This window comes from Primulina eburnea, chromosome 2, assembly GCF_022965805.1.
Source record: "Primulina eburnea isolate SZY01 chromosome 2, ASM2296580v1, whole genome shotgun sequence".
In the NCBI taxonomy this organism is placed as follows: Eukaryota; Viridiplantae; Streptophyta; class Magnoliopsida; order Lamiales; family Gesneriaceae; genus Primulina; species Primulina eburnea.
In genome coordinates, this window is record NC_133102.1 from 4306056 (window position 1) to 4332164 (window position 26109).

Genomic DNA, 26109 nt, shown 5'->3' on the forward strand with positions numbered 1-26109 from the left:
TTTGCAAAATATAAAGTCAAAATAAGCACGTGCGTGAGTCGGCCACGTGACTAGGGCCTCATGTGTGTGCGTGTCTATATATATATATAGAGTCTGAGAAATTTAAAAGTATTGAAAATTAATATTCAAAATAGGTGTATTAAATATTAGAATGTTGAAAATAAGAGTGGTAAAAATTAGAAATTTGTGTATGATGATGAAGGTAATGATGTAATTTATTTTTTGGATTATTACCAAAAAAATTCTATAAATAGCTTCACCATTTATGAAAAAATACACAATTGAGGTGAACGAAAAGATATTATAAAGTGTGTAGTTTGATAATTTTGAGAGTATGATATTTTTACTTTTTTACCATAAATTTTTACTTTTTCATAACACGTTATCAGCAAGAAGCTCTAAAAGTCTTATATATGTTTCCAAGCTCCAAAACAGAAAAAAGTAACAAAAGTACTAATATTTATTTATTGTATATATTTAATATATAATATAAGGTTATAATATAATAAAAATATATTTTTCAAAAAATTTGTTATAAATCCTGGGAAGATGTTAAGACGACATCCCATACTCCCGGTAAGGGATACGACAAGCATAAAAGCCTATAAGAGTTTTAATCAAAATACCTTATTACACTTCATTATAATAATGTGATATGATATGCATAATTATTCAAACCTGATTAATATTATATACACCATATTATTACCATAAAATTATACAAATACATATATTTATTTTTTTGTACACCAACGGTAACAAAACGGCTAGTTTTTACCTTAAAAATATGATCTCACAAACACATTCAATCACTCAAACTTTTTCTTCTTCTCTAAAAATCATTCTTCATCAAATTTTCGGAAAAAAAATAACTTTTAAAGATTATTTTTAATTATTTTAATTATAATACTCAAGAATCTTGTTCTCCATTGTGTTTTATCATAACTTAATTAGGCTGTTTCAAAAATATGGCACTGGTGGCAGAATGGAGAGTTGCCCATGTAATTTCTTCAAAATTAGTGGGCAGTGTTGGTTAACCTTCAAATATCAGAAATTATCGTTAAAGAACAGCAACTTGCAATCTACGGTCTACCAGGTTCAGAAGAAGAATGAGTTTATGAAATACAGTCTTCAGGCTTTCAACACACAAAAATACTACAATACTTGAGCATTACATTGAGATATTTTCACGAGATTTAATGTCCATTTGATTAGAGTAAATTCAACCCTCTGTGTACACAAACAAATCAGATTTTTATGCATAAAATTGAGTCAAGTTTGTTTTTGCTTTGATATTTTTTTCCCCACGAGAGTTTACCTCGTGCTTTCAAGTCTTGCCCGATAAGACACATGGGATCAATACAATCTTACAGAACAGAGTTATCCATCGAACATAGAAAACCAACACATAAAATAAAATCAAACAATAGAGCAAAAGAAGTAGATGGTTGAAGGTGAAACACAAGGCGCCTTCATTGGAGTATGTGGCTGCCATAGTCCTCGTTGAATTTTTCATAACGATGCGCATGGAGATGAGCCGATGGTCTAGAGTTCTTCAGAGCCACCTCAATATCTTCATGTGTAATTGGTCCAACATTTGGCAACTCTGCATACAAATGAAACACCACAAGATGAGAAACTTATGTCATGTGTGTTTCCTTGATGTTTCAAACATATCAAGTTCATAACATAAAACTAAATTTACATAAGCTAAAGGAGAGGGAAAAAATTATTTATCAGCATGTAGGACACGAATCACAAAATAAAGTCCATAAATTTTGACACGAAACTCATCGTGTCATTGAAAAACTACAATTGGTCTACAGTTAGAAGGTTCTCAAACACAAACCCTGATGTTTTATCTTCTTTGTCAAAATGTATAAAAAATCCCACATATTGCCCGACTTGAAAAAACTTTTCTCCTTAAAAAAGCGGGATCGCAAATCTCGACTTTTCCAACATTGAAATCCAACAAGCAAAATAAGACGATTTTTCGCAGTTCTGTTTTCTGGATGAAACTTTTATCAAGCACGATGATCCAGCTTAAACTAAAATACTATCAAAAGGTTAATCTCTCTAATATAGACTGAAGATAAAGAAATATAAATTTTAATTTGTCTGTAGATTTTTCAAACTTCTCTTTTCTGCATTGCTTTTTAACTTGAATTCTACTGAGTCTCCTAATAGAAGATAGCAAGGCATACCGTCCTCAGGCACCAACTCTTGTTTCTCCTCAAGATATGCCATTACACGCCGCACTGGTTGCATTGCAGCCTCTTTGCAAAATATACGAATATCTGAACCTGAAAAACCTTCAGATCTATCCACCATTAAATCGTAAGGCAGTTCCTCCCCCTCAGACTTTAAAGGCAACAATCCCTCAAACATAGCTCTTCTCGCTTCTCGTTCTGGAAGAGGTACCAATATCTGAATCACATGAGAAAATAAGTTATCAATCCCTGTCACTTGCCACTTCTTTTCTTTCCACAACAAAAAAAATATTCATTGCACATTAAATCCTATAAAGCATTCACACACGTCTTCAAGCAATTCCGGAATGCTGTAATTTTAGATTCAGTACAAGATAGATGCAAACTTGAAATTAAGTAGTGGCTGATAAGAGTCTAGGATTTGTCTGTGCCGGCATGCATCTTATTTTCTCTAAAATGGTAAAGAGGCAAAAAAAAAAAAAAGAAGAAGAAGCAAGGCAGCTTAGAAATCAATCTCAATTCACATATATTTTCTTTCACCTAAAAAAACGGGTCAAATGATGTGTCATAGGCCCATTTGACAACATACCCGCTTCTCAAGACGCCTAAGCATTGCTCCGTCTAGTTCCCAGGGGAGGTTAGTAGCCGCCAAAACAAAAACAAGTTCGTCAGTTTGCATCAACCCATCCATCTGCAGTTTAAGTGACCTTCTTAGTGTTCGCTAAAGAACAGCTTAATGCAGGATGGAGCATCTTAGATAGACCAACACCAGGATATGGTTTGCAGCCAACATGAAAAAAGTCAAGGCATATGCTAGAAAATGACACCATTTTGAACAAATAGCACAACATATTCAGCAGAGGCTTGTGAATAGTAATCCTCAAAGGTCATGAAATGTTTCCTTCAAGAATCGGCTAAGGTAAACCAAATGCGTAGATGTGACTAGAAAAACATAAATGTTCCATGGATACTTCTTTAATGCAATTGAAGAGATAATTTTCGGTGTTGTTTGAATTTCAACTAATATTTTAGAAATCAACAGTGATCGGTGTAACTTTAAGACCTCTTTTCCACTTGTATTGGCATAGATAAACTTTAGAGATCAATGATATCGAGTCCCGATTTTTGACTCCTCGTTTTTCAACTCACATTATAATCCGACGTCCTAGGAGATGACAAAGGTTAAAATGAACTCGAATATCAAAGAAAAAAAAAGTGGGAGGTAGAAACATATTTTCTTTAACATTCCTTATGGGTCGACAAATGTTAACTAACCACAAAGTGGCATTTTTCAGAAACTTCATCATGAAATTCTAACATCTATTAGCACCAATTTGTAACCTGTATAAGTAATTCCGTTTTCAAACGCCTGCTTGCTTCATGTTCACTGCGACCTTCACCTCGTTGGCCGATAATGGCATCAATTTCATCAAGAAATATAGTTGAGGGTGCATGATGCCTAGCTAGGTCAAACAGTACTCTAACAAGCTTTTCCGAATCACCTGCAACAGTAATGCAATACAATCCTCAAAAGAATGGATGCCAATTCTAGTAGGACAATCTTATTTAATAAAATAACATAACTGTGTGTTGTTACTCGTTTTCAAGATGTGGAGTACAATGAATTCAAGGACCAGAATGAACTATCTCAACATTCTAACAGATACAATCCTCATTACTCCGGGGAAGGGGCAGAGATCAAATATATATCATTCATATTAACCACATGGTACTAGGCATTCCTGACTGAAATACAACTTGTAATGGAAGGAAAGAAAAGGTAAAACAAGTAAGAACATAGAAGTAACATAATTTATTTTAGCAGTCACTACAAAGCACAAAGAGCAACAAGTTAGTGGATTCGAATACAGACGGTATCATAAAAATTGGGAAACAACATCATACCTCGCCATTTACTGACAATCGACGATGCAGAAATGTTGAAAAATGTGGTCTTGCACTCAGTTGCAACAGCTTTGGCCAGCATAGTCTGTGGGTTTAAAGATTTTAAAACAGATATGACGAATCAATAAAATATCATCAAATTTCATTAATCTTTTATTTGATCTATGCCATAAATCATACATAAGTTGTGTGATTAACGTTTATATCCATGTAAGCATAGTTGTAACGGGTGCAAGGCGCACTAAGGTGCAAAGGGTCCCGAAGCCTGAGGCGCAAGACGAGGTGTGCGTCTTATTGAAGCAAGACACGCTATCAATCAATTTTTTAGAAAAATATATATATCTACTACTATTATATGGCAAAAGTGCTACTATTAAATTAAAATAATTAGGTATTTAAGTTGTGCAAAATTATATTACTGGGAAAAAAATTTATCTATTATTATTATATAACAAAAATGCTATTATTAATTATTTAGAAAAATATGGTAAAATATATATAGTTTTTAGTATGCAGTATTTAAGGGAATCTGTCATTGTTGGCAAATTTCTTCTTTACTTTTATTTTCTCATCTAGATTATGAAAATAATTTTTAATACAAGGGAATATGCCATTACTGGCAGATTACTTTATTTTTTTTCCTTCCTCTAGTTACTGTAGGAATTTTCTCCATTAATTTGTCAAGTTGATTAATTTAGATACTAGTTTATGGCCTACAAGACAACAACCTATCTCTATACACGTAATTTTTCGAATACTTGAGGAATAAGAGCAAGAATTCTCTCAATTAAATAAAAAAACAAAAAACAATTTGCTCAGGCGAGCCTAGCCGCATGCCTAGGCTTGCCTGAGTATCCCGCTGCATATCGGTGCATACCCACCCACAGCAGAGTCACCTGGTGGCTCCAGAAAGTGCCAGGCATGTGCCTTTTACAAATTACAACTATGCGTGAACGAATAACTCTTGTAGGCATCTCATCAACTTCTACATCCAAATGCATTAAACTATTTTAACAGAAAATAACTTTCAAGCGTTAACACAAATGTTTCCAATTAAAAATGGCAGCAGCTAAAAATATTGTATATTTCAATTTCATCGGAAAGCGGAAAGCACAAAAATATAACATCAGAGGTAACGTAGACAAAAGAACCTTCCCAGTTCCTGAGGGGCCAAAAAGTAGAATGCCTTTCCACGGCGTAAGGAGACCAGTGAAGTACCTGTAAAAAAGTTGAAACCGAAAATTAAAGGAGTCTAGAAAATCAAATTTACATTTATAGAACTTACTTAGGATATTTTATTGGCATAACAACGGCTTCCTTGAGTAGGCGCTTGGCATTCTCTAACCCTTTTATGCTTTCCCATTTAACATCTGGACTTCCACGAATGATGTCCCTGCAAAGCAAAAGATAAGTAAATACCGAAGATTTATCAGAAGTGACACAAGTTGAGCAAGTTAAACCGATAGCATCCATTGGAAAAATGAGAGCTTCATAATTCATGTAGCCAATAGTGTCTTTATTTGCCTGCATAAGCTCTCTGCCAAAGCACGCATTTCTGCCGACTCAAATGGAGGAAGCAAAGATCTTTGCCTGTAACAAGGACACAGATGGTTAATAGATGCCTAGAACGGTAGAGGACTTTCCAATGAATTAATTTCAAAGATCTAAACAGAATTCATGAGCTGCAGATAGGATGAGATGTGGAAGGATATTATTGTACAATACTACAATGGCTATATGTTCATAGAAAGTAGAAACATTTTTTACATCAAACTTCATCACCAATTGCGGGTAAAAAACGTAACTCAAGCTGATCTTATGCTACCACACAGTAACTTTTTCAATCTCAGCAACCAATTAAAATTCAAATATACAATTTTACAGATTCTACAGGAAAGGGAAGGAAGATCGTACGGCTTTTCATAGACTCCAATGGATGGGGCTCCATCTGACTGCAGTGAATTCACCCGATCCTTTACCACAGTAACTTGAAACATGTCAAAACAATCAAGCTTTTGAAAAAATGAAAACTCACAAGTCCACATCTCCCTAAATCCAGAGCATAGTACCTGGTTCTGGAACTGTTCATAGATAGCCAAGTCAACCGTGTTCTTCACATGTCCATTTCCATGTGATGTCCCATTCGAACTATTCCCGCTTGGTACAGTTTGACCATTTGCAGCCGTATTTTTTGTGTGAGCTTCGCTCTTCCTCCCAAACTTCACATCATAAAATAACTTAAATTCCTAAATCGCACACCCAGGGGAAAAAAATAGCTACATAAACACCGATTCTCTTCATCAAAATCTAACAGGTTAAGCTTCAACAAAAACATCCAACAACCACAACAACAAAAAAAGAACAAAAAGTGGGAATGCAATTGGGAAATATCCTATCAAATCATACTCGATACACAGAATAGAAAATTAGTCAGCGAACGGCGGAAAAAGGGAAAACAAAGGACTGCAAAAAGACGCGCTTCTCCGATTTTACCTTGATCTATTTCAATTGCAAGTGCCAGTACAACACAAACAAGTGCATACACAGCAAAACCCAAAATGCATGCGAATATGAGACAGAACAGATGACAAAATACTCAAAGTACCGGAAAAGACCAGCGGGTGGGCAAAGGCTCGTCGGCCATCTGGAAAACGGTTCCGATCGAACTGGCGTGACGCTTCTCTTCCAGTCCAAAATCCACACACACTCGCACAACGAGTGCGTGTGTTCAATCTAGAGTCGTCACAGCCTATGAACTACAGAGATCGAGCATGTGATTAATAATTTGAGATGCTGAAATTGAAAAGGAGAATTAACTGAATTTCTGATGATGTCAATTCTTTATTATCTTTAGAGTGCTGTTGGTGCCTATTGGTTGATTGGATTAAATAAGAATAGATTAATATTCAAATATTTATCGTTAAAATTTTAAGTTGTTTTAATAATCATTTTGATTCGGTTTAAGATCCAATTTTATAGATAACTATTTGATTAATAAAATTGGATCTTAAATCGAGTCAAAATGATTATTAAAACATCTTAAAATTTTAACGATAAATATTTGACTATTAATCTATCCTTATCTAATCCACTCAACCAAACACACCTTTGCTGTTTTATAAAATTTGAGCACCGCAATCGAAGTTTTTTTTCATATAACTTCGCTATTTTATATTTTTATCCTAAAATTATATTTGTTTAATAAAATTAATATTCGAATTCCACAAATACATTTGTATTGTGAAACCATCTTACAGATTCTAATTTGTGAGATGAGTCAACCTTATATATATTCACAATAAAAAGTATTATTTGAGTCATATTTTGTGACACAAATATCTTATTTTGTATTAATTTTTATTGTAAATATCGGTAAAGTTGAGTGTCTAAGATAAAGATTTATGAGATCGTTTTACAAAAAACCTACTTCGTAGTCGACAAAATAACTGTCACGTAATGCCATTGATGGTTCATCGTTTCCGTCTTTAAGTAATGCTTTGATCCACGATATATGGCATGTGGCTACTGCCATTATCATAATGCTTCTCATAAATCTGTTCGGATTATCACCAAACTTTAAATATTCTTTAGCTGGAACATTCGGATTGAACAAATTAAGCTGTTTGAAATGGTTATCTTAAAAAATTATTTAATTATCCTTAATGTTCCTGATCAGCTCTAGCGGCGGTTGAAGAGATAATGAGGGGCTGCTGATCTTGGCAGATAAACAATGGCCGATTCCGACACCACGCAGCCTCTCTTGCAGGAACCATATACATGCTTATGAATCCGAACCTGTCGCTCAAAGTCCTGTAATGAAATTCTCGGAGCTTGTGCTCTTCCCGACATGATCAAGATGATCCTCGTCCTTGGAACATTCCACGAGATATGGATCCGTTTTCGTGGCGGCTCCTTGTCGATGTTGATTTCTCGTGGGAATTTTCGTACTTGGGGATTCCGGGGATCTTCTCCCAAGAAAATAGGATTCCTTTGAAAGGGAGAGGAATCGTATATGGGAGCACTGGTGTCTGGTGGTACTACTAATTGTTGTGTATGGAGTATAAGTCCGGCCACCGTCGACTGCTAATTGTGGTGTATGATGGAGTATAAGTCCGGGGACTGGTGAGCTGCCGACAGTGGCCGGAAGTTGGAGTGGCGTAAGGGGTTCCGTTGACATCTTCTTCGGACTCATCGGAGTGGATTTGGACGTTATAGTTGAATATTGCAGGAGTTAGAGGCATTCCTACAAATTATGATATCACAAATATATCTTCATTAATTAATATTCAATAGACCAAAATTTGAGTTACAGTCACTCAAAATGGGTAATTAGATAAGACTCGTTAGAGTATGCTTGGGCCAGTCCAATTGATTTATTGTGAGCCCATTAAACGAAACCACCACCCTTTAAAGCCCAATAAATTAGGGTTTCCGGAGCCGAATCAACGAAATCGTTCAGAGAGGGAGGGAAAGGGCAGGAGAGAGAAAATCTGATCGGAAATGGCGATTTACAAGGTATGCATCCGATGCTCTCTTCCTTCTTGTTGTATTTCGAAATTATTTTTTGTCTATTAGTTCGATTGATACGGTCTTTGTGTTGTACTCTGCGCAGTTCCATCAATACCAGGTGGTGGGGAGAGCTCTGCCGACGGAGACGGAGCAGCACCCAAAGATCTATCGAATGAAGCTGTGGGCCACCAACGAAGTCCGCGCCAAGTCCAAGTTTTGGTATGTTTTGGCGATTATGCCATACCATCATTTTATTAATGTCGATTGCTGTCCAGAACTTGTTCTTTATCAGTTTGGATTGATATGATTGTCTAAATATGTACCTTTGATCCGACAGAATGGGGATTATGGATCGAATTTTTATGTTTGTAGGTACTTTTTGAGAAAGCTTAAAAAGGTGAAGAAGAGCAACGGTCAGGTTCTCGCCATTAACGAGGTATGGTCTCTGCTCGACTAATTTTCTGGTCTTTTTGGAATATTCTGATCGAGTTCCCTGTGCAGCTGCTTGCGCTATGTGTCTTAGTGGTGTTCTTTGCTGTGTCTCGGGTTACTTTTTCATCTCTATCTATCCCTCGTGGTTTACTTGCATTATGGATAGTGCCTCGCTGAATTCCTTTTTTGTAAATATTTGTTACTTGCCATCTCGTTTTACATAGTTTCTAGAAATCTAATTTAAAATTTTAATATGGTTAATTACTTTAACGTGCTTTAAAGACATCGGTCCCTGGGAGATTTGTAAAATCACTTCTTGGTTCTAAAGTTTCAACTTGCGTATGCTTCAAAGAATCTAAGCAAAGAGCTCATTTTCTTTCATGTGAATATGTATCTGCAAATTCATTATCTTGGTTAACTTTAACTTCCATTCTTTTTTTTCTCTCCATAGCTCTTGTTATGCTGCTTGTTTTAGTTTTTGTTATGCTTCTTGTTTTTTGCGTTGGAGGAGTTCAGAATGGTAGTTTATGTTGTCATCTGGTGTGGTAGTTTATGCTATATCGCTATCATAATGTACCATGCACAAATGGAATGACATAAATATCATTGCAATTTTCCCATTTGTTATCATACGAAATTATCATGCTGTAAGTAATTGAGTCTTGTGGGCATTTTTTATTCACAAGATGAGCTTCCAGGGTTTCATATATCTGAAATCCGATATTCCTTTTTCTTGTTAATTTATCGGGCTGAAACATGTTTGTCTTTCACTACTTAATTGTTGAAAGAGTTTTGCATATTCACTGTTTATAATTTATATGTGGTTCATTTTGATTATTGCATTGATTTTCTATCTCAACTCAATGGTAAATATCACTTTGATTCTCTCTGACCTAGCATGATTCATGTTCAGGTGTTCCATGTTACTTTTTCTGACATTGAGATTCATATGCAGAGATGATCACTAATTTGTTATTTGTTCCAGTAGATTTTTGAGAAGAACCCAACCACAATCAAGAACTACGGAATTTGGTTGCGATACCAAAGCAGGACTGGTTATCACAATATGTACAAAGAGTACCGCGACACAACATTGAATGGAGCTGTTGAGCAGATGTACACTGAGATGGCATCCCGACACAGAGTCCGCCATCATTGTATTCAAATTATAAAGACAGCCACCATCCCAGCAAAGCTTTGCAAGAGGGAGAGCACCAAACAGTTCCATGACTCCAAGATTAAATTCCCGTTGGTGTTTAGGAAGGTCAGGCCACCCACCAGGAAGCTGAAGACCACGTACAAGGCAACCAGGCCAAACTTATTTATGTAATCTGCAGGAAGGAAGCATCCAAAATCGGCATAATTTCTAGTTTCATACACCTCTTTATCTGATTGGCATAAATTTTTGTATGGTTGAGTTTGTTCAAGAAGTTTTGGCTGGTTGGACAATTCTCTTGAATTGGCTGCAACATTTTTGCTTTCATCGGTAATCTGAGACTCTCTGATTTGGTATTTACAGATTGTCTGGTGGATTTATCAGAATGTTGCCTACCTCGGTTTTTATAGGTTAAGAAACGAGAAATTTGAATGCCAAAAATCTGCAAATGTTCAATAGAATTTAGCCCCTTTGCAGGTGCCTTTACAAGTTATTCAAAGAAAATGCGAGGATTTGTATATTACCGGCCGAGAAATGTTAAATTTCCTTTAGTACGAAACAGAGAGACGAGTGATGTGAGATTTTGTTGAAGAGTGTATTGAATTGATTAATTTTGTTTGAAGTAAGAAAGTTTACAACAAAGAAAAAGAAACAAAGTAATCAAAGCCAAAAAGCAGGAAAATCTTTCATAGGGAAAAAGGCAGAGGGAAGATGATTACTCTCTTTCCACATACTGCATAAAAAGGTATTCAAAATTCATCAGCCCAACCAACATCAAACGAAAGAAGCACTGCGCTCGTCAACTCTAAAAATTCGTCTGAAAAATCCCAAAAGAAACTGATATTTTGTTCCTGTTTTCCTATCTTGTTTCCACCTCTTCACAATGCACACACTTCAAAAGATGTTCTATATCAGAATCTTTACTTGTACGACTCTTCTGTAATTATGGTGAATGCTCATCTTATGAACCGCACAGAGAAGCAAGTCATCACAAAAACATCACTAAACAATTAACAATATCTCATCTCCTTTTCTCTACTCCTCTGTATATGTTCAAAGAAAGTCATGGAATTCACCTATGTTTTGGAACATTTTTTGAGTTATTTCTGCAGGTGATGAATCCTCAAAAGACATATGATACGGCCCTTCCACGAAATTCTTTATGAGCCTCGATCGGACTCTTGGAATATTAACAATTAGAATGTCTAGCACAAAGGGCTTCAATCTCAGAAAGCACGAAATCTTGTTCTAGGTTCATGCAATTTTTCAGGTGAGTGTTTCCATATGTACTGGAGAATTAAACTGAAATTTTGATCACAATTATTCATTAAAGTGCGATAAAATGATAAATTTTGAAATTTGAATGCCGAAAAAAAAATTGAATTTTTAACAATTATATAGAGATATATTAAAATATTATTTTTTAATCTGAAAAGGGAACATCAGTCGTTATTATCTCAGACAGTTTGTTCTGGAATCAACGTTGAGATTTAGTGGACAGATATTCACAAGTCATATTGTTTCAATGTTCATGTTGGTTTGGCAACATTAATGTTTGATTTTATTTTAAACAATCTGAAGGTGATTCAGTGCTGCTTGCCACAATTGGAGCAGCTTTATTCATCAGAAAGTTTGAGAATGCATTCAACAACATTCTCCAAAGAATAGCTTAGCACTCTATGGTGCCCATTTATTTACTAGTTTAGTTTGGCTTCAAAAGGCCTAAAAGTTGATTTTTCAAATTTACTCTCTTTTTTAACCTTTTTTTTGGGTTAAATATACATGCTAATCCACTTAGAATTGAAACATTACCCATGAGATAATAAACGCTAAACAACAGATGATGGATTTTATTTTCTCAGAAAAACTAAAGATAAAAACGGGCAATATTTCTTCCATTGGATACTTTGGAACAACATTCTTTTGACGGGGAATTCGAACATTTACATAGGTTTACATGTCTATCATAAAAGGACATCAAAGAGTAGGGGTGTGCATTCGGTCGGCCGAACCGACCGAACCGAATTGCCAATAACCGAACCGAAGTTTCGAATTGGTTCGGTTCGGTCGGTTATTTCGGTTTAACCGAGATTTTGCTCACCCCTATCAAAGAGCTCAAAACTGTGGACTATAATTTTCGCAGCTCAAATCTGATTAATGGCAATCTTGTTCAAGACAAATAGGATCACATGCAAAAGTAAAGGATTGTGGACAATGGACACAATCATTTCCCAAGTTGAATTGCACAATCAAGAGGACGAGCAATGCAGTTAGGACTCACTTTTTCAAGAAATAATGCCCTCAATAAGTTGTTTCAATTGACATTAAATATGTCGTATCATGTACTTTTTTTTTTTTGCAGTTTTAATGCAAAATGAGATTGGTCTGAATTTTTTAAAATATTAAATAATACAATCGTTGATTTTAATTAAATATAGTGGAAGACTAGATTTTTCGGAATTTTCTATTTTATAAAACACCAAAAATACGACTCCACTGGGGATCGAACCCAGAATCTCTGGTTCCGTAGACCAGCGCCTTATCCATTGGGCCATGGAGTCCCTAACAAATATCAATTTGAATTAAACAATATATATATATATATATTTATATTTTAATGCAGTTAATCGCAATTCAAAATTATTTAATCCATATTCTCGGTGGATTAAAAGGAAAAAAAAAATTTCATCCATCACAAACAAATAGCTATCAAGCATCACAAAAGCACAATAATTCTCTAGATAAATGTTGTGCAATATATTTTCTCTTAAATATATGGGACTCCTAAATCTGGTTGGGCTGGGCTAAAACCATCAAATTATCACCACTAATATCCCTTTAAATGAAAAGAAACAGAGTTCACATCCAATTACATTAAAGAATGTTAAGAATTAGAACAGCTAGCCCACCGTTAACTAAAATCTATAGTCAACACGTAATCTCCACCATAGTCCATAGGTAAAAAAAGCCTGTGATTGCGGAATCCCACATGGAGTAATTTACAAACCACGTCAAATGAATGCACTATAAAGGGCAAACAATTGATCCATTGTAAGCATCTTTGCGCTTGGGGCAATGACGCAGCTAGTGAGGTTCTAACCGAGGCGCGTCTATTGCTGGTTGAAAACTATTTCCAAACCCCCTCTTAGGCCTGGGCTTGCCTCAGGCCTTCGAGAATTTCTGGAAGGGCTCCCTATTTGGGTAAAGCCCTACAATTCTAATTCTAAATTTTAAACGTTATTGAATTTAGTCTTGTATTCGGAGAATTCGTGCTTCTTTTCCAAGTAAATGGTAATAGGCAAGCGAATGAAGCACGACCATCTTGCGAAGCTCTTTAATTAACAAAAAAAATTAGATAACTCATTAATTAAAAGATCAATAAAACTCAAATAAATATAAAAGAATTTTTTAAACATTTATCAAAAACCAAAATTGCTTTACTTTTATTTAATAAAAACACTTTAAAAATAATCTTATTTAAATATTTTTTAATTTATAACTTCTATATCTAAACTGGCTCGAAGAATCAAAGATGATTATTCTCACTCAAAAGTTAATTAAAAAGAAAAGTAACGGGTGCCAAAATTTCTCGAGTGAAGTTAGGATTCATATAATAGTTGGATTCAAATTATTCAATTTTCCCATTTACTTGGGTTTTGCGATGTTTAAAAGTTAAAAAAGAAGGTTTTAAAAGATAATTATTTTTTTTACACGAGATTATATGGTTTCTTGAATTTTTAAAAAGGCGTTAAAAACCATTGGCTCTTGCAAAGTCTACTTTGGAATGAGAGTGAGTCTCATGTGAGACCGTCTCACGGATCATAATCTGTGAGACGGGTCAACCCTACCCATATTCACAATAAAAAGTAATACTTTTAGCATAAAAAATAGTACTTTAATGGGTAATCCAAATAAGAGATCCGTCTCACAAATACGATCCGTGAGACCGTCTCACATAAGTTTTTGTCTTGGAATTATGGTTTTTTCATACCAACACCTGATTTATTATTATCGAACATAGTATTTTAGTGATTGGTTTCTATTAACATCTGACTGATAATCATATATTAATATGCGGCTTTATGAAAAACTAAGAAAAAAATTAAGATAACAATTACTTTTTTGCTTCTTTTTTTATTTTAACAACTTCTTGTTATTATATTTATTCCTAGTGTTCGAGTTAGAAAGATAGATAAGCTCTCGGTTAATGTATTAATAAATACTTCGGTTTCTCTAATTATTATTTTTTCAAATGAACCTATCGTATATGACTCAACGATTTATTTGAGGCAGAAATTTGCGTGAGACAGTCTCACAGGTTGTATCTTGTAAGACAAATATCTTATTTGAGTCATCCATGAAAAAATTTTACTTTTCATAGTAAGAATATTATTTTTTATTGTGAATATCGATACAGTTACTCTTAGATAAAAACTCGTGAAATCATCTCACAAAAAAACTAGTGCCCTAATTTACTTATCCGTACCCATACGCCTCCAACGACATCATAATTAAAAAAGAAAAAAGATTTATTTAAAAACCTGATATATTTGCAAATGATAAGTCGTTGACATCACCGCCTGTAAGAATGCCATAAGGCGAGTTCCATTTTTTTTCATATCCATAGCCTCCTATCGGAGAGTCAACAGGAGTCACCGCAAACACCACGCCGCCGTATCCAGCCGGTGGCTGTTGGCCGTTAGCGAATATTCAGAATGGTGACCGGAAGAAAAACTCGTTCTAGGGCTTCATCTCCAGCTTCTCGTCCTACCAAAACCACTTCAAGACGAAGCCACGGGTAAAAACACTCGATAGCTAATTCCATCTTTCTAATGTACTAGTGCTTGTGAAATTTCTTAATTTTTTTAATCACAGGGAAACGGCACTGGCCGTGAAATCATCGAAGAATACGAAGAAGTCCTCGAGGAAGGCCAATTCGACGAAGTCTAAGAAAAGAGCGGCGAAGTTTGAAGCTATGAAGCCCAAGAAACCGCCAACAGCTTTCTTCTACTTCTTGTATGATTTCCTTTTTGTGAATATCTGTACATGTCTATAATTTGCATTAATTCACACATTAGGTCAGCTTCATATTAGTATTGGATTGATTGAATTAAACAGTAATTTTCATATTGTTAGGTCACAGATTTCCTCTAGCTTGTTTGGCCAAGTATACTTGCGACATCTTAGTCGTTTCTGTTTAGAAATATTGGGTAGAAATGTAGACGAGAAAGCGGATAAAATAGAGAAAAGAAAGTGTGAATGACTGTAAATTGGCCTTGGCAATTGTTGAGCATCAACTGTGCATTCTTTTCGTGTTATGCACGCACGAAAGCTTATGGCTATGTTTGGTTTTGTTATCAAAGAACACTTTTTACATCCCTAAAACAAAAATGAAACTGTCATCTTGTGGAAGTAGAAGCTACATTAGGTGTTAAGTTTTGGTTTCACCCTTATAGAATCGAGTCTTTACCCAGTTTTGTGGTTCCCATTTATTTTGTTTTTGTTTCATTTCGCCATTATAATTATGGTAAAAGTAGCAGTGTGTAGTTGATTCAGTGTAACTCAAAGTTGAAGCTCCATATTTGCTTTTTTGTGCTAACATGAGTACAATTTTTCCAGGGAAGATTTTCGTAAGGAATATCAAGAGCAGAATCCAGACATCAAGTCAATGCGAGATGTATGTGGGTGGCAACTTGTTTTGACGAACTACTTTACTTATTTTTTTTTTAATTATAGTCCAGGTCATAGATTATTTTGCTTTATTTTTTTCCACATGCATATAATTTTACTTCTATTTTGTGCTTAAGATTGGGAAGGCATGTGGACAGAAGTGGAAAACAATGACATACGAGGTATTTTTCATCCTTTTTGTCATATTTGGATATGGTTCTTTTTTTTTCTTCTAATAACAATTTATGGAAAAAACTATGGCATTCTGTTCTTGTAATATCTATCTTAAATAAAAGCAAAAAGTTCTTTCTTTCTTCTTCCTTTTTTTAATTAATCTTATGCTGCTTTAGTAGTGTGAGGATGAAGAGAGACTTGTGTTACATTTCTTAGGCGTCCTTTATTTATGGAAATGTGATCACTATAGTTCAAACTCGTGGAATATTACTCATGATCATGCTTTTTTTAAAGAAATATTATGGTTCATTCTTCATGTTGGGTTTAAGGCCTTGGAAATTGCCAGAAATAATGTTAATTTTTTGCCAGAACTGATGTTATATCTTGATTTCCATTATCAATGATAGGAAGGGTCGAAGTGTTAAAAAATAATTGGTGCTTACTTGTGTTCTGTATTTTCTTTTTGGACTGTCCTGTGTAGCCATGTTATTGGTGGTTTAACTTTTGAAGTTTTGGAATCAAGACCAATTCTGGAATTGAATCCTTTTTCAGTATTCGACCTGAGAATAATATGACAAGTACAAAAAACAATATCTGATCAAAGCTTTGCTTATCGTAGGAGAAGGTGCATTATTATGATGTTGCTACAAAGAAACGGGCCGAGTTTGATGGAGCTATGGCAGACTTTGTTAAAAGAAAGGTAAATTTTAAGCCTTAAGATAATATTTCATGCTAAATGGTAACACTTGACTATATCTATCATACTAGTGATTTTATCATCCTCTCAAGAAAAAAACATTTAACAGGAAAGTGGTATGTTTGAAGAGGACGATGATGAATCGGAGGACTCAGAGTTTGATGGGTGACTATTTAGGCATTCTTCACCACAAAACTGCCTCAAATGGTGTATATTATTCTTTGCAATTGATGGTTTAGAACGTCTCTATCTCTGTATATGTATCGCCTGACTCCTGTACATCGCTGCATGAAGCGTGAGATGTATTAACTAATGAATCTTGTGGGTTTTTGGATTCTGTTTCAATGTTTTTTGTTTCTTCGCTTTGTTCTATGTAGTTTTGTGTCCTAAGTTCAGAAACTATGGTAAGGAAGCATGCAGTGATGTGTTCTTTGCACATTTCTTTTTCCCCCCTGTTGAAATGAAATCCCAAAAGCTTAAATAATTTAACATTTTATGGTGGAAAATAATAGTCTCGTTCATTCCTACTTTAGTGGATTAAAATCTCTTTTAAGGGAAAGATGAAATTGAAATATACTCTTGTCCACCACTTAACAATTCATCAGTGGAAAATTAAGTGAACATAAAAATAGCAGCAAAAAGAAAATAGATTAGCGATTTATTAAAGAATCCAAATGAGTAATCCTCAAGTGAATGAATTCTGAGGTATTTTATACGACTGAAAACCCATGCCTTAATTCTCAGGTTTAAATTTGTCAACTCTATTGTTTCCCATGAAAAGAGAGTTATTATACGGATACATTTAGAAAGATCAAATGGTTTCATATGATTTATTTAAGGATTCTTTAGGTTTAGAATGAATCTAACCAAATTTTTTTTTTTAAAAAAAGAAAATTGATATCCATATGCACTTTGCAGTCCCCTCAATAGTGAAGATTACTTGTGAATAATAATGAGGAACGGATAATAAAAGTTTTTTCTCTTATTTTGTTCCTGTTTTTTTGAAGATTTTATGGAATCAAATTGAAAGCCAATATTTACCGAATAATTAAGCATGCATGCTTACATGATATAACATGAAATAAGCAAAACCCACAATTCCCTCCCCTCTACTTCGGCAAACCATCCAATTAAATTCGTAAAAGAATAAAAATTTTCTATTTGATTTAATTTATTTAATTAATCATCATGTTTCCATTCCTATTACCTTAAATTTTACCATACAATATTTTACCTTTCCAAAAGCCAGGGTGATTGCCGCCTTGGCTTGAAGGAGGAAGAAGGGAGGCCACCGAGGCACATGAGGGCAGAGCAAAACCACATTAGCTGCCGGAAATGGGGATGGCGGAGGAGGGTGTAGACAATCTGAATGTTGCAAAGCTCAACAAAATCATTCTGTGTCATGCACAAAATATATACCGGTTTAATGGCGTTTGGGAAGGGCCTGATCCTTTGACTCCCCTCATTTCTCTCTTCCTCATCCAGCTCACTGTGGCTATTGCTGTCAACCGGTTTCTTCTTTTCGCGTTGAAACCATTTAATCAACCTCCCTTTGTCGTTGATATTCTTGTGAGTTGTAAGGAATTCTTTAATTATTGGTGGTTGTTTTGTTGTGTAATACTGAGAATATGCATCATCATAAGTTAAGGCCAGATTCAACATCTTAGTTTTCCTTTTCTTTTAGATTAAAAACACAACTGCGACTCGAAGAATTTGTTGGTTGTAATACCTGTTTTGCAACATGCAGGCGTGCGCTGCTAAATTATCATTTACATTATCTACATATTATTTCTGTTCGTTTCTTATCCAAACCCCCTACCCTATCACCCAAATTTTTTTAAACTGAATCGATGCGTTGAATTGTATATTTCATGGCGTCATCTTGTCAACATAAAAGGAATTCATGAGAACCGAATTATCCATTGATAATGTATGCCTTGCCCCGGAGTAGACGTTGCATGTTACATTGAAACAATTCGCCACTTCCTCTAATATTTGCACACCTTCAAACACAAGATTTTAGCATATTATACCTGAACATAAATATTGAATTGTGTTTCACGCGTGGAAATAGATCTGCCATGCACTAACCGGATGAAAAAATGTATCCTATACTTCCACAACAGGGAGGCATACTTTTGGGACCTTCAGCATTTGGGAGGATTGATGCACTCAAACATCTGGTATTCCCTTACTACTCTTTGAAAGTGTTAGAACCAATGGCACATTTATCCGTCATGTACTATGCCTTTCTAGTGGGATTGAAAATGGATGTACGAGCGATTCTGCGTATTGGGCCAAAAGCCATGAAAATAGCTGTATCTGGTACCCTCATCCCTTATTTTCTGGGTTGCGGACTATTTTTCTGTACAAATTACAACGCTCAAGAAGGCAAGGGGTGCCTTTTCTGGGGTGCTGCCCTTTCTGTTACTGGGTTTTCAGTGCTTGCAAAGATTCTTGACCAGCAACATATTCTTCACACTGAGATAGGAAAAATAGCAATATCCTCAGCTTTGATAAATGATTTGTGTTCATGGGGCTTTCTTGCACTGGCTTTCATAGTAACAAGTTCTTCATCAGGGATACATTACTCTTTGATATGTACCTCTGCTTTCATATTGCTCTGCGTCTACTATGTAAGACCGGCACTAAGATGGATCATTCGAAAAATGCCAGAAGGACAGGGGTACAGTGAGTTCTACATATGCTCGATTCTTACCGGGGTCGCTCTTTGTGGAGTCATAACAGATGCTTGTGGCACCCACCCGATGATCGGTGCATTCACTTTTGGCATTGTGATACCTAACGAAGTTCTCGAAGCCGCATTGGTTGATAAACTTGAGGATTTTGTGCTTGGGATTCTGATGCCGGTGTTCTATCTGGTTTGTGGGATAAGGACCAATATCGATATCATTTCTTTAGGGATTCCGTGGTATTCAGTGGGGTTGGTTTTTCTATTTGCCTGCTGTTTGAAGATCTTTAGCTCTGTTTTTGTGTCACTCTTGTGCGAATTTCCACTCCATGAGGCGGTGGGAATTGGAATACTCACCAATACTAAGAGCATGATGGCAATGATAATTCTTGAATCAGGCCAGATACAAAGTGTAAGCCCGTGCCGTCTTTTGACACATATATGCACTTGTTGCGTAAGAAGTTATAGCATAAAGTTGACAGGTTCCTTCCCACCCCCTGATATACTTATGTTTTGTTTTTTATCTCTGCTCTTGGCTTATGATATTCCATTATTCTCATTGAGAAATCCAACTGAACACTGGTATGAGAGCGCAAAGAAGACAAGACTAGGCAGTGTTGTCATTTCACATCAACTCTTTTTGAGGAATTGTAGATTGACTTGTGAAGTTAAGAGATTCTCCCACTATATAGGATAATTTTCTGGGTTAAGCCCCTCTCTTAAAGTTATGGATGGTGAACAAACCGTAAGATTTAAAATGACTGCCAACGTAACATATATACATGTGTTTAAAGCAAAAGAACCATTGTATGTGTGAAATACTCTTTACTAATGCTAGTGTTATTTGTCTCTTGACCAGTTTCTGAGTAATGAAGCGTACTCACTAATGGTGATTGCAGTCCTGGTAATGACAATGGCAGTCACACCGATGGCAATCTTGTTCCGGCCAACGAAAAACGTCACACCCTACAAACGAAGAACGATACAGAAGGCCAAATCAGACGAAGAGTTGAGAATTCTTACCTGTATACATAACACGCGCAACGTCCCTTCCCTTATCCACTTCCTCAAGACATCAAACCCCACAAAAACATCTCCCATAAGCGTTTCTGCCCTCCAGTTGGTAGAGCTCGTGGGACGCGCCTCTGCCATGCTACTGGTCCATAACTCACGCAAGGCCGGTCCGAGAAATCCTAGCCACATCGAAGCACAAGCTGATCACATCGTCAACGCTTTTGACAACTTCGAACTACGGTCAGAGGGTGTGACCACCCAAGTGCTCACCGCTAGATGCGCTTTTGCTACCATGGATGAAGATATCTGCAACATAGCTAAGGACAGACGCGCGGCTTTCGTTGTTATCCCCTTCCACAAGCAGCAGACGATGGACGGTGAAATGGAAGATATAAATCCTTCCATTAGAGCCGTCAATGAAGGCGTTCTGGATAACGCACCGTGCTCGGTTGGCATACTCATCGAAAGGGGAGTTCCTGAGTCAAGAGATCATGCCCGAAACATTGCTGTACTGTACTTTGGTGGGCCAGATGACAGGGAGGCGTTGGCCTATTCGTGGAGGATGGTTGAAGGGTCCGATGCACGAATGACGGTGATGAGATTCATTCCGAGCGCAGATGCCGAGAAATTGGAGCCTGTGGAACCAGCTAACGATGGTCATGTAACTTTACACATCGACCTCGAAAGAGAGAAGCTGTTAGATGAAGATTACTTGGGGAAATTCAAAACAGCAACTATGAACAACAATTCTATAAGCTACTGCGAGTTGGTGTTAAACGACGAAGAAGAAACGATTAAAGCCATAAAATCAATGGATGAACACAAACACGACCTTTACATGGTGGGTAGAGGGAGAGGCATGGCGTCTCCACTTACCGCAGGGCTGACCGACTGGTGTGACTGCCCGGAGCTTGGACCGATAGGGGACCTGCTGGTTACATCAGAGTTCGAGTCAACATTTTCAGTGCTGGTGGTGCAGCAATATATTAAGCCCAATAAGACGAGGGAAGGATCGATGAGGTCTACTAGCTCGATTAACTATCGCGATGAAATGGCGATGAGGCCATCAATGGCTGACAGCGAAGGATTCGAAGCTTTTACTACGTTCAATCGGGATCATGATGATTGAGTCCTCTGTTATGAGAAAAACCAAGTTCTTCAAAATTTAAACCAGTAAACACAAACCGGGTACACAGTTTCTTGAAAAAAGGGAGCTTGCCAAGGAATCTCAATCATTTAACTGGTTTAAGATGATTGAATGCAGAAGTGATCAGTTCTTGGGGCCTAAGAATCATCTCTACAATTTCCTTATACGGTTTTGTCTTGAGAGTTCTCCAGCAAAAATAGTGGATTCTTGTGTAAATTATTAAGCTATCTATTCATGTGTTTCTCCAAATGCAAGTCCTTTTTTTCTGCTACCTTTTTGTGCTGGTTCCTTTGCTAGCCGATTTTTTGCTACGGTTTTTAGTCCCATTTCAACTAAATATAAGTTGGCAAGGTAAAAAAAAGTGCCAAATTCTAGCGTAGCAAGAGTTCATTATATATGTAATGAGTTTAAGATGAAATGCATAAATAAAGGACCGATGGTTTTTTGAGGAAAAACTTAAAACTGTTTAAAAAACAACATAAAGGTTGTAATATTTTATTTAATTTAAAAACTGGTTGAATGGCATTGCCTTTTAATTTCTCGTATTTTAATTTTTAAAAAAAAGAAATCTCTTTCAAAAATCAAAACTAATAAACAAATTGGCTGCCCCAAGTACCACATTTTCCTGAAAATGATGCAACAATAATTTCCAGCACAATTAACATGTGAACAGAAGAGATAAAAGGAAGTTCTAGCGATCTTGATTTAATTTTATTATGGGCTATAATATAGGAAGCAAACTTAGATTTTGGCTAAATGGAATTTTTTTGGCAAGCATGCATATTCCTAGATCGAGCTAGTGTTTATCTCTATCTCGACGGATAAGCTACCGTTTAAGCAAGCTTAATTATTTGTTGAGAAAACATAAGAACACCCCATGAAACAAAGTAAGATTCAACTCAAAGATAGCATCGTGTTCCAATAATTCACAAGTTTAGTTACAATTTGAACGATCAAATTCACTTTCCGGGAGTGAAGTTTGTGGCATAGGCCCAGGCATTGTTGTTCACTGGGTCTGCAAGGTGGTCGGCGAGGTTCTCCAATGGACCCTTTCCAGTCACGATAGCCTGCACGAAGAATCCGAACATGGAGAACATGGCAAGCCTACCATTCTTGAGTTCCTTAACCTTCAATTCAGCGAATGCCTCGGGGTCGTCAGCGAGACCCAATGGGTCGAAGCTGCCACCTGGGTACAGTGGGTCGGTTACGTCGCCGAGTGGCCCGCCGGCAATACGATAGCCCTCAACAGCTCCCATTAGTATAACCTGGCTTGCCCAGATGGCCAAGATGCTCTGAGCATGGACCAAGCTTGGGTTGCCCAAGTAGTCAAGTCCACCCTGGCTGAAGATCTGTGAGCCAGCCTTGAACCACACGGCCTCACCGAATTTAACACCGTTGCGGGACAAGAGCTCTGGGAAGACGCATCCAAGGGCTCCAAGCATGGCCCATCTGCTGTGAATCACCTCCAGCTCACGGTTCTTGGCGAATGTTTCAGGGTCGGCCGAGAGTCCAGCGGTGTCCCACCCGTAGTCGCCGGGGAATTCACCGGTGAGGTAGCTTGGGGCCTCACCAGAGAATGGTCCCAAGTACTTGACACGGTCAGGGCCATACCAAGGACTCCCGGATGAAGCAGACTTTGAAGCAGTCTTTCTCATGGAAATCCTCCCAATGCCGGTGATCTCAGAGACAGATGGCGATTTCACCGCCTTTCCGGCCAAAGTCGGGGAAGAGAGAGCCATTGTTGATGAAGCCATAGCTTGTTGATCTAAGAGCTGGCCGGTGATTGTATTGGAGGAATGGTTTGTGGTTGATTTGGGTCCAAGTGAAGTGCTGGTGAGGTATTTATACAGGTGGGCTCTATCAAATTCTTTTATCTTTGGAGATCAAATGCTAAATTGTGATTGGTTAGAGACATTCGAAGAGGGTTGCTACCAAATGTCCGTTTGGCGAGAGCAATCGCCACTAGATTTTTTTTATTTTGGTGACAAAAATCTATAAGATTCGGTGTCTTTGTTCTTGCAACCAATGGGAGTTTGCCATTGGATATGTACGATAGATTGTAGGGAGGAGATCCCTCACAATTGCATGGTCCTCGCCAGTAGTGATTCACGGGAGTGTCTGTCAATTGACGTTTTCTGCTGTATTATTTAGTAAACTTGTGTGGAAGAATTGATCAATTATACAGAAAATGACAATCTTTTTTACAGCAACGTGGAAATTTCTAGACCTTGGAAAAGTGGCTAGCTTTAAAATCTTGAAGACTTGGATGAGTTTATTTATTGCCAACTAGACCAAATCAATTTTGCATGTATCTTTTTTTATTCCGAAAATATATATATTTGAAACAAATTTAGAAAAATATATTTGTGTAATCTTCAAAACTTTTGTTTTGAAAATGAAGTTATACATACGTGATGATTTGAGTGTAAAGAAGATAACTTTTCTGGCCAACTAAATATTGGTATGAATTAACTGTGATTTTTTCAAAGTGTAATTTTAATGAATTAACTGTGATTTTTTTTGGCTTTCAGCTCTGTTTCATCGGAATGTTAATGTGACATCGAAAAACATCTGCATGATATCGAAATTTGATAAAAATAATAAAAAATTAAAATCTAAAAACTTAATGGACCTAAACCAAGAATACACAAGTTAGTGAATAAAAAATTATTTTCGTTTTTGGTTTATTTTGGGGAAATTATATTGTTAAAAACAAAATATTTTTTTTTATTGGAAAGATGAATGACATTGTATATGTTAGATTTGGTATTTTTTATTTTAATTCAGACATAATGTAAATTAGAGTGTTTTATGGATTGACGAAAAACTAGGTTGAGAAATAAAAGCATGATGCCATATTTAATTTATGAATTTTTTTGTCAACCTTTTCAATAAAAATGATGGAAGTATAACAAAATATGAGATGATAATATTTGTTTTGTTTTAAGATAACAAAAGATTTTGAACTTCGACATTGTCTAGTGAGAGCAAAGTTAAAAATACTAACAAATTTTGATACATGGACTTGAACTATTAACCAAAAATAATTTTCTTAATTTGAGGATTTTGGTATTTCACGAGTCAAATAACTATATTTAAAAATATTTATAGGCGGTGATCTTGTAATAATAATTAAATTGGTCCGTTGTCTATTTATTTATCAATTTAACTCCATATTTAAATATTAGGGTTAGACTTAATTCTCGGTCAACAAAATATATATGATTCATTTAAAATTTAATTAAATAGAAGGGAGTTTGATTTTTTTGAATCAGAAAAAAAGAGTTGATTTTGTTTGGTATGTGAGATCATTAATTAGTTATATTTAAATTTTGAATTTTTTTAAAAATATTTTTAATTGATCTCGTCTGCACGTTCAATTAAGTTGTTTATCTCTTTTCATTCTAGTTGAACTTCGACATTGAGTGGAATGAGTTATTGTATTGTATTTGTGGTGGAGTGGGTCGAGTTGGTGAAGTTTGAGTTGAGTGAGTGCATTTTGGGTGGAGTGAGTCGAGTTGGTGGAGTTTGGGGTTTGGTTTAAGGTTTAGGATTTGGGTCGATTTTAGTTCGAGTAAATAATTTGAGTAGAGATTGAGTCTAATTATTATATATATTAACACATAAATAATTTATATTTATGTTATTTTAATATGAGATAAATAAAAAATAAAAATTGATAATCAAAAAATTCTTATTGAGTTTTAATATAAAAATTGAGACATCTTATGATGATGATGTGAAATATAATTAGAATGTATCTCAAGTATATAAATAATTAATAATTATGTTAACATTTTAATATGAGATATATATTATAATTTAAGTAAGTTGTTAAAAGATATTACTAAAAATGATTATGTTATAACATCATCATAAATGCTACCAAATGTTAAGTTGTTTAGTGGAGCTTAATGTTAATAATGTATCGTTTAGTCGAACTTAATGTTAAGAATTAAAGCAAAGCCACTCACTGTACCAATCAAGCAAAATGTTTAGTCGACCTATGTTTAATATGAGTTGAATGTTTAATGTATCTCAATGAGTCGAACTTCAATGTTTACTAGTCTGAGCATGGGTCAATGAGTCTCAATTTAAGTCGTGTAAGCGTGCATTGAACATGGGTCGATGAAGTTAATTTGCAATCAAAGAATTGATCACTTCCAAGTTTCGTGGCGGAGTAAATCTGTAAAAAAAATTATTAATTTTAAAATTAAAACTGTTTCGTTTTATAGTATAAAAAATTGGGTCAAGGCTCAACCCAATGCCTTAACCCACCACTTGGGTCGAGTTCTTTACATCCGGGTCGAGCTCGACCTCGACATCGACCCAGATGTGAATCGAGTTATTTACAAGTTTGAACCAGTGTTAAGTTTCGACCCAAAATTCGTTGTGTGTAATGTGTGTCAAAATCGATCTATTTAGGATGGGCAACAGGTCGAACAAGAAACCAACAAATAGATCTGCACTCGAAGAACATGCTAACCAAAAGTAGAGCTCGAT

The 26109-nt window shown here is 35.9% G+C and overlaps 5 protein-coding genes and 2 non-coding genes across 8 annotated transcripts; 4 read left to right on the top strand and 3 right to left on the bottom strand.

The window, feature by feature from the left end:
- Positions 1 to 1267: 1267 nt before the first annotated feature.
- Positions 1268 to 6963, bottom strand: LOC140821587 (uncharacterized). 2 transcript variants are annotated; one of them, XM_073182124.1, is made up of 11 exons: positions 6721 to 6963; positions 6185 to 6334; positions 6030 to 6088; positions 5640 to 5705; positions 5401 to 5508; positions 5267 to 5333; positions 4116 to 4200; positions 3552 to 3712; positions 2800 to 2901; positions 2205 to 2427; positions 1268 to 1606 (listed from the first exon to the last, which is right to left on the bottom strand). In XM_073182124.1, the coding sequence occupies exons 1-11, from the start codon at positions 6757 to 6759 to the stop codon at positions 1473 to 1475; spliced, it is 1194 nt and encodes a 397-aa protein (XP_073038225.1). In that variant the 5' UTR covers positions 6760 to 6963; the 3' UTR covers positions 1268 to 1472. The 2 variants fall into 2 exon arrangements, with proteins under 2 accessions (XP_073038225.1, XP_073038217.1); XM_073182116.1 differs by having other exon boundaries at positions 6185 to 6361.
- A 1506-nt stretch (positions 6964 to 8469) lies between these two features.
- On the top strand, positions 8470 to 10607 carry LOC140821601 (large ribosomal subunit protein eL20y-like). Its single transcript, XM_073182137.1, has 4 exons — positions 8470 to 8630; positions 8728 to 8843; positions 8997 to 9060; positions 10045 to 10607. Exons 1-4 carry the CDS (start codon positions 8616 to 8618, stop codon positions 10384 to 10386), a joined length of 537 nt encoding a protein of 178 aa, XP_073038238.1. The 5' UTR covers positions 8470 to 8615; the 3' UTR covers positions 10387 to 10607.
- A 2093-nt stretch (positions 10608 to 12700) lies between these two features.
- On the bottom strand, positions 12701 to 12773 carry TRNAR-ACG (transfer RNA arginine (anticodon ACG)). Its single transcript has one exon. It is a non-coding gene; the product is annotated as a tRNA-Arg (tRNA).
- A 496-nt stretch (positions 12774 to 13269) lies between these two features.
- On the top strand, positions 13270 to 13421 carry LOC140824941 (U4 spliceosomal RNA). The gene has a single exon (XR_012116553.1). It is a non-coding gene; the product is annotated as a U4 spliceosomal RNA (small nuclear RNA).
- Positions 13422 to 14763: 1342 nt separating this feature from the next.
- LOC140821635 (high mobility group B protein 14-like) lies at positions 14764 to 17110 on the top strand. The gene is made up of 6 exons (XM_073182172.1): positions 14764 to 15010; positions 15088 to 15228; positions 15832 to 15889; positions 16020 to 16064; positions 16676 to 16756; positions 16863 to 17110. Exons 1-6 carry the CDS (start codon positions 14928 to 14930, stop codon positions 16920 to 16922), a joined length of 468 nt encoding a protein of 155 aa, XP_073038273.1. The 5' UTR covers positions 14764 to 14927; the 3' UTR covers positions 16923 to 17110.
- Positions 17111 to 17947: 837 nt separating this feature from the next.
- On the top strand, positions 17948 to 21956 carry LOC140821610 (cation/H(+) antiporter 15-like). Its single transcript, XM_073182147.1, has 3 exons — positions 17948 to 18322; positions 18880 to 19857; positions 20305 to 21956. Exons 1-3 carry the CDS (start codon positions 18089 to 18091, stop codon positions 21586 to 21588), a joined length of 2496 nt encoding a protein of 831 aa, XP_073038248.1. The 5' UTR covers positions 17948 to 18088; the 3' UTR covers positions 21589 to 21956.
- Positions 21957 to 22499: 543 nt separating this feature from the next.
- On the bottom strand, positions 22500 to 23426 carry LOC140821617 (chlorophyll a-b binding protein 3C, chloroplastic). The gene has a single exon (XM_073182157.1). It carries the CDS (start codon positions 23358 to 23360, stop codon positions 22566 to 22568), a length of 795 nt encoding a protein of 264 aa, XP_073038258.1. The 5' UTR covers positions 23361 to 23426; the 3' UTR covers positions 22500 to 22565.
- Between the last annotated feature and the right edge of the window lie 2683 nt (positions 23427 to 26109).